The 8,492-nt window shown below is 44.8% G+C and overlaps 1 protein-coding gene across 1 annotated transcript in view; it reads left to right on the top strand.

Moving 5' to 3' along the window:
* The window catches only part of LOC117961823 (slit homolog 1 protein-like), a 71,397-nt gene extending 63,310 nt beyond the window's left edge, over positions 1–8,087 (top strand). Inside the window, exons 32-38 of the mRNA XM_034900762.1 lie at positions 207–435; positions 542–672; positions 3,274–3,428; positions 4,456–4,667; positions 5,727–5,851; positions 6,003–6,211; positions 7,058–8,087. Of these exons, the coding sequence (XP_034756653.1) occupies positions 207–435; positions 542–672; positions 3,274–3,428; positions 4,456–4,667; positions 5,727–5,851; positions 6,003–6,211; positions 7,058–7,320 (1,324 nt within the window). The 3' untranslated portion in view covers positions 7,321–8,087. The remainder of the gene's footprint in view (positions 1–206; positions 436–541; positions 673–3,273; positions 3,429–4,455; positions 4,668–5,726; positions 5,852–6,002; positions 6,212–7,057) is intronic.
* Positions 8,088–8,492: the final 405 nt, after the last annotated feature.

Below are 8,492 nucleotides of genomic sequence, written 5' to 3'. Positions count from 1 at the left end.
CTATCTATCTATCTATCTATCTATCTATCTATCTATCTATCTATCTGTCTATCTATGTATCTATGTATCTATCTATCTCTCTATCTAGTTAAAAGTAAGTTGTAGTTACAGCCTTCCACATAAAAGAAAGGTGATATCAGAAAAGGAAAACTTGTGAAGTACTTTCTGATATCCTCTCGTACGTCTTCTTTCTCCCCCTCCCCTAGTGGTGAGTTTTGTGAGGTGGCCCTTCCTCCCCCGTCACTCTGCCGACCGACTCCGTGTCAGAACGGCGCCCCCTGTGTGGAGAAGACGGGGACTGCGGTCTGTCAGTGTCTGCCCGGCTTCGAGGGTCCGAGTTGCGAGAAGCTGGTCAGCGTCAACTTTGTCGACAGGGATTCTTACGTTCAGCTCCAAGATGTCAAGAACTGGCCGCAAGCCAACATCACGCTGCAGGTGAGTGAGGACGCCCCCCCAGAGATGTCCCACTGATCAGGACTATCAGCGCTGGCAGACTCTCACACACACAGAATCTGTGTGCCTTTACGTGTGTGTGCTTCAGGTGTCAACAGCAGAGGAAAACGGTATCTTGCTCTATAACGGAGACGACGAGCCAATCGCTGTGGAGCTCCATCAGGGTCATGTCAGGGTTATATATGATCCTGGGAACCAGCCCGCCACCACTATCTACAGGTAGATACCCACACACACACGCACACACGCACACAGTCGTGTCTGGCTATCTTTGTGGGGACCAGTCATTGACATAATGCATTCCCTAGCCCCTTACCCTAACCTTAACCATCATACCTAAATGCCTAACCTTAACCCTAACCCTAACCTTAACCATCAAACCTAAATGCCTAACCTTAACCCTCACCCTAACCCTAACCTTAACCATCAAACCTAAATGCCTAACCTTAACCCTTACCCTAACCATAACCTTAACCATCAAACCTAAATGCCTAACCTTAACCCTTTCCCTAACCCTAACCTTAACCATCAAACCTAAATGCCTAACCTTAACCCTCACCCTTACCCTAACCTTAACCATCAAACCTAAATGCCTAACCTTAACCCTCACCCTAACCCTAACCTTAACCATCAAACCTAAATGCCTAACCTTATCCCTTACCCTTACCCTAACCTTAACCATCAAACCTTAATGCCTAACCTTATCCCTTACCCTTACCCTAACCATAACCTAACTCTAACCCTACTCCTAAAACCAAGTCTTATTCCTCAAACAGCCCTTTAACGTTAAGGGGACCAGCATTTTGTCCCCACAAAGCTGTCAGGTCCCCATAAGTATACTGTATTCACAGTTTTTGGTCCCCACAAATGTAGCTAAACCTGGCCCACACACACATACACACACACACCCATGTACACACACCCACGTACACACACACACATGTACACACACACCCACATACACACACACACACCCATGTACACACACACATACACGCACACATGTACACACACATCCACATACACACACACAGACGCGGTCTCACACACACCCATGCACATACACACCCACATACACGCACAGACACACACACACACACACACACACACACAGCTCAGAATATGCTTCCAGAAACAATGTTAGGACAATCAAGCTACAAGGTAAAATCTTTCAATCTTTTTCGCGTTAGTGACACATTAATCTGCCGTGTTAATGCTAATAAGAATAAAATCATATAGATATTCTACTGCAAGGGTCTTCAATGTATGCAATGATAGAAATAAATGGTTATTATTATTATTATTATTCATACATCATGTTTTAATGTTAAACATACATTTCAAAGGCTCAGGGACTGTACAGCTACCACAATACCTCACTGTGTAAATCTTTTTTCTGACAAAAAGGCCAATATATCTTTGCTATTAAAATGTTCGATGCATATTAATGTATATTTTCAGACATTTTTTAATTTTTGAAAACATTTTGGAGGCCCCCCCTATACTCACGCTGAAGACCCTCTAGGGGTCCTGAGGTGCTCTAAGCGGTGTCATGCGTGTTTTAGGCTATGACATTTGTTGTCACATACAGCAAAAATCTCCTCTCTATCCGCTAGCTCCCTGTCCCCAGAACACACGGTAAAAAACTGTTTTGTTTTAAAATACTTTGAACGTCAACGAGAAGTGACCCAGCATCGCTTAGACCCCCTTTAACACACACCAGACAAGAAGGCGCGTAAGGGGTTAGAGCTGATTTATACAGCGTGTTATCTGTTGATCGCGGCCAGCTCAGCGTGTTTAGCATTACACTTAACCCTGTGTGGTTGAGCCGGTCGATCTACTGGACTCCCGTCAGGCCCTCCGTCGCCTCTCAGCTCACTGTAGCCCAGCAACGCCTCTCAGAGCGTGTAAGTGCGTTAGTGCTACGCCGAGAGAGACCTGCAGCGTTTGGGAACGTGGACAGACGGCACGGGCAGTGTGGGTATTCTGGTTAAATCACAGACGCAGCCAGAGGACACTTGAACCTGAGTGCCCATTTGATCACGTGTCGAGTGCTTAAATGTTTGGATGGGTTCACTTTGAAGGAGGAGAAGGCTCGGCCAGCCGGCAGCCTAACACACACACACACACACACACACACACACACACAAACACACAAACACACGCACACACACACACACACACACACACACACACACACACACTCATGCACGCAGAGTCCAAGGCTATTTGTGTGCTAAGCACCTGCAGAGAAGAGAGGATTGAGAGCAAGTCATCTGAGAAGATAAAAGATGAAGAGAACAGAGAAGTGGTGTGAAAACAGTGACTGACACAGCAGCACAGGTTATCTTAAGTTAACATACAAAATCCCTTTCATGGAAAGATGATTTGATTATATGTCACCAATAAATTAATCGCTTTTGATTATCGATTAATTGGCTTCAGTAATCTTTTTAAGAAGAAATTCCAGCTTCTTATATGTGAATATTTTCTGGTTTCTTCTCTCCTTTTTGACACTACACTGAATATCTTTAAGTTGAGGACACAACACATGACATGTAAGGACTCCATCGAGACTGAAAAAAATAATCCACAGATCAATCAACAATCCAAATAATGCTTAGTTTCAGCCCTAGGCAGTACATACTTTCAACTCTATGGTTACAGTGCACAACTCTTACCAACCACATAGTCATGATACGTATCCCCTCTCTTGTTGCCATTCTTTGTTCCTACGTTGTAAATGTATTATGAAACACAGTGTGTGTGTGTGTGTGTGTGTGTGTGTGTGTGTGTGTGTGTTACGCTCTCTACACGCAGCCCTGAGACGGTGAACGACGGGCAGTTTCACACGGTCGAGCTGGTGACCTTTAATCGGATGGTGAACCTGTCTGTGGACGGCGGAGAGCCGACGACCCTGGACAGTCAGGGCCGGAGCCAGCCGGCGACGGGGGATGCGCCTCTGTACGTAGGAGGTAAGAGCAGAGAGGAATCACACCTACACGTTACCAGTTGCGTCATTTTAGACTTCAGAGACTTTAGAGCCTTGCAGGGACACGCACCTTCTAATAAATCTGACCCGATACTGTGACCTGCTCCTAGGTCAGCTGTTGTTAGCGGTTAAAACCAGCGGGGATCAGTCATTTCAGGCAGTGGCGCCCAGGCTCTGGAATGCACTTCTTTTAAAATTCTTTTAAAACGCAGCTGAAGACTTTGCTGTTCAAGGTTTGAGTTAGACAAGGGCTTTTATGGTTGGCTGATTTTACCAGGTTTTCTTACGTCTTTTATTTATTGTATTTCCTATATTGTGAAGCACTTAGTGATTTTTATCTGTAAAAGGTGCTATGTAAATTAAAGGACAATTCCGGTCGATTTCAACATGTAGCTCTGTTGTTTGTAAATGTGTACTTCTGTCAGTAATGAGACAAATGAAACCAATCGGTGCTGCCTACACCGTGTTATCCTCCTGCTAGCGTTAGCACCCAACAGGCTTAAACAGGGCATGTTTTAAACATGTTTTTAGCCTCTAAACGTGCTTGAAATGTCATTATAAGTGCCTATCCTTGTGCATTTATTCCTTCTTAGTGAAAAGAGCAAATTTGACTACAGTAGATGGGACAGAAAGGCATAAAAGTCTTGTTAATTCAGCCAGTGCACAGTGTACTTTTGTTTATGTGAAGTCCACACTTGTCGAAACACGCCTTTCTGTCTCATCTACTGCAGTCAAATTCTATGTGTTCACTCGGAAGGAATAACTACACCTGGCTCGGCACTTGCAATGACATTTTGAGCATGCTTTGAGGCTAAAAACACGTTTAAAAGTTGCCCCGTTTTAAGCCTGTTGGGTGTTATCTCTAGCAGGGAATAACCGGTAATTGTTGTTTTCATTTGTCTCGCTACTCCAAATTTACAAACAACAGAGCTACGTGTTGAAATCCCCGGGAATTCTCCTTTAACTTTACCTACTTGAACTGAACTCTCACTGACCGTCTGTCTCCGCAGGTATGCCTGAGGCGGTGATGGACGCCTCTCTGGGCCTCTCCTCTCAGACTCTCAACACGTCCAGTTTCCACGGCTGCATCAGGAACCTGTACATCAACCACGAGCTGCAGGACTTCACCCGCAGCCACATGAAGCCCGGGGTGGTGCCGGGCTGTCAGCCCTGCCGCAAACTCTACTGTGTGCACGGCATCTGCCAGCCCAACGCTGCTCAGGTAGGAGACAGACGGCCGCCACAGAACAGCCAACAACAGTGAGAAGCAATACACTCACAGAAACAACTTCAGAGCCTGTGACAAATGCAATATCCCCAATAGTTGTAGTATTCATTGCACTCTTTTGTACAGTATCTACGTTTTATTTTGTCTAATTCTATTTTTATTTATTTACCTTGTATAATCTTAAGTCGGTGTGCTTTTCTTTGCACTTAAGTCTTTTTACTTTTTACTTTACTCGAAGAGCCTGAACAATTCCCATGGGCCTGGTTTGGTGTATGCACAAGTGGAAAATCTTGAATCTTGAAAAGTTTAATCAAAGACCATACATCCATCCATCCATCTTCGTCCACTTATCCGGGGTTGAGTCGCAGGGGCAGCAGCTCCAGCAGGGGACCCCAAACTTCCCTATCCCGAACCCACATTAACCAGCTCCACCTGGCGGAGTCCCAGGGGCGTTCCCAGGCCAGTTTGGAGACATAATCCCTCCACCTTGTCCGGGGTCTTCCCCGAGGCCTCCTCCCAGCTGGATGTGCCTGGAACACCTCCCTAGGGACCCTGGATCTCTTTCTTTAGGTCAAATCAAAGACTTATTCAAAAAAGTAATCGTGCATAAATTAGAAGAAAATTTAGAAGAGAAAACACTGTGGTTGTGTTTTCTCTCAACACCAGCATGCACTTTCATTAATGTCCTGTTCATGTTTACTTAAATGATTCAATACTCAAGTTCTCCTTCATGATACAGAACGTATCAGACAGATCCCTGAGGTGAAGAACACTTGAATGTGACTTTATTTCATACAGCATGTTGCAGCCAACAAGTCTGGCATTTACATTTTTCAAGGAGTGCTCCATTCTCTTGATACATTGCTGCAAAAGCCAGCCTTCGAGGGACACAGCATAAAAGAAACCGAACAACACAAGGTTAATGATGGTATTGATGTTTAATGTAATTTCTGCACACAGTTATTCAGGTACAAAGATTTATTATGATAATTTTTTCCATATCACAGATGATAGATGAGGTAGATAAAGTAGTAAAAACGTTGTTTTCTACAGGGTCCCCAGTGTCACTGCCAGCCTGGTTGGACGGGACAACACTGTGACCAGCCAGTAACAGGAGGACTCATTGGTGGGGACGTTGTCACCACGGCAACCGGTGTCAACCCGTGTGAAGGCAGCAAGTGAGTGGAGTTTTTTCTGGGCGTTGTTTCTCATCAAATTCCTTTGAAAGTGTTGGTTAATAAGACAAATATGTGTTCACTTGAATGTTGGATTTGTTCAACGTGTTGAGGCACTTTTCTTCTTCCTCGCTGCGCCCCTTAACCCCCCAAGGTGTGTGAAGGGTGAGTGTGTGGCGTTGGACGCACGGACGTACCGCTGCGACTGTGCGGAGGGATACCGCGGCGCGCTGTGCAACCTGCAGGCGGAGCCGGCGGGGTCGTGCAGGGGTCTGCAGTGTTTGCATGGCCAGTGTCAGGAGACGGAGGACGGGGAGCACTGCGTCTGTGAGCACGGATACACCGGAGAGAGCTGTGATATCGGTGAGGAAGGACCCTTGGACCAAGGGTCAGGGTGGGAACACCTTGAAATCTCAAACGCCGACTAGGAGCTTAATGTTTTTTGAAATGGTTACTGTGTCATTTTTGTTAACCATGGAACTTTAGATACGTTACACTACACGTTGAACCCCTTTCAATCATAGCTGAGTCTTCTACAAACTGCATGAAGCACAAAGGAAATCAGAAAGACATGCCCGTCTTCCATTATTCCACACAACACAGATGAAATATGAAATATAAATGAAATACTAGGATACAATATACATACATACAATATACATGAAATAATAATAATAGTAGGAGTAAAATACAAGAACAGTTATTTGAAATACTTCTTCAAGTTGCAAATACAAAAGTGTTTAAATTGTATGTTAAAATGTAAATAGACCAATTGTGCAGGTTTGCCGCATGTCATACCCCCCCCCCCCCCTTTTCATGTCTTCATCTGTCCTGTCAAATAAAGGCCTAAAGTGTCCAAAAAATAAAAAACAATATAGAAAAATGCGTTCAATTAAAGGTGCACTATGAGTTCCTGCATGGTTTCAGCTCAATTTAATTTTCATCTGAAATCGTAGCCGTCTCTCCTTGATCCGCTAGCTGTCTGCGCATTGAATACACTGTGAAGAAGCCCGGTCTCAGGGGACAACACGGGGGTCGTAAACATCAGACAAACACTAGGGGCACAGGCTGTGCACCAAAACACAACAAACCACTTCCCAGCCAATCACTGATAAGATGGTTGGGGGGGCGTGGGGGTTTGTGCAACATGTGGAACTCACAGGAACTCACAGTTCACCTTTAATCCTCCCTGTGTGTCCCCGTCCACAGAGTCCCTGTGTCAAGGTGAGCCGGTGAGAGATTTCCACCGCCTGCAGCACGGGGCCGTCCTCTGCCAGACGTCCAAGGCTTTCTCCTGGGTGGAGTGTCGCGGGCGGTGCCAGGCGGGAGCCGAGCCGGGCGTCACCGCCGCGTCCTGCTGCGCCCCTCTGAGGGTCCGGCGCCGACGGCTCACCTTCGAATGCGACGACGGGACCTCGTTTACGCAGGACGTGGAGAAGCCCGTGGAATGTGGCTGCAAAGAGTGTGTGTAGTACTGTGAATGTAGCGGTGCACACACACACACACACACACACACACACACATGTCCAAATACAACACACACACACCAAGCTAAAGAGGTACACACACTGTAGGGATTCTATCACTGATAAATGGACATTTTGGTGTTTGTTTTGTGTGTTTTTTGGCGCACAGACGCAGTTTTGTAAAATAAGACTTCCCTCTCGAACCATGAAATCAACGAGTCAACCTCATTGTCATCTTCCTCCTCCTCTAATGCTGCAGGAGAGCCTGCGCGCTAACTACCTAACTCCAGCTCATTTTTAATACTTACATATGTGTTTTTGATGTGCGGCTGGGTAACAGCTGCTCGTTGTTCTCTCACAGCTGCAACGCCGAGCTTATAGAAATAAATGAAGGTACTAATTTAACCCGGGACTAGTTTAGGGAACAAAAGGTTTCTCAGTCAAAAATGACATTTTAAATATTACTCCGTTTTTCTGAGACATGTAAAGATTTCACCTGTCAGACGTCATGTGCAGGTATTTCTATAGCAGTCATTTTGATGAAGAAAGGCATTGCAGGTGACATAAAAACAGCATTTTAAAGTATTGTTTCCTGCAGCTTTGACTATTGCTTCTCAGTGATATTTCTGCTTTACTGTTGAGGTTTTAAGCATCGAGTGTTTGAAGCAGTTCAGCATTCACAGTTGAGAGATGCAGATTCAATAACCAGATCTTACAATAACCAGGACGATGAAATCCCAAACCTGTCAAGAAAATATGTAAAACTAACAAAATCAACGTGTTGTGGACACAAAATAATTTCAAATATTCACCTTCAACCGTCTTCTGTCCAGAACCTTCCTCTTACATCACATGAAAAGCAACTGGAAGTTATAGATAATATCAGTGTGGTGCAAAAGTGCAAAAAATATAAACACATGCTGTTCAACATCATGTTAATCAGGACAGCTTATGCATTCTTAAGCTTACGTGTTGCTTACAAAGGATTCGATGTCCGGCACAATGTAACAACAGCATTAATTTGTCATGATATTTTAGATATAGACATAGATACATTTTTATGATAAGTGACTAATGTGAACATAATATCCAGTATTAGGGGGGACCGCTGAAACTAGCAGCCAGGAACTGGGCTGCAATGTAATCCTCTAGGACTTATGTTAACTGTCCTTTCTTTG

This window comes from Etheostoma cragini, chromosome 2 (genome assembly GCF_013103735.1).
Source record: "Etheostoma cragini isolate CJK2018 chromosome 2, CSU_Ecrag_1.0, whole genome shotgun sequence".
Classification (NCBI taxonomy): domain Eukaryota; kingdom Metazoa; phylum Chordata; class Actinopteri; order Perciformes; family Percidae; genus Etheostoma; species Etheostoma cragini.
This window is presented reverse-complemented; position numbering and strand designations above follow the sequence as displayed.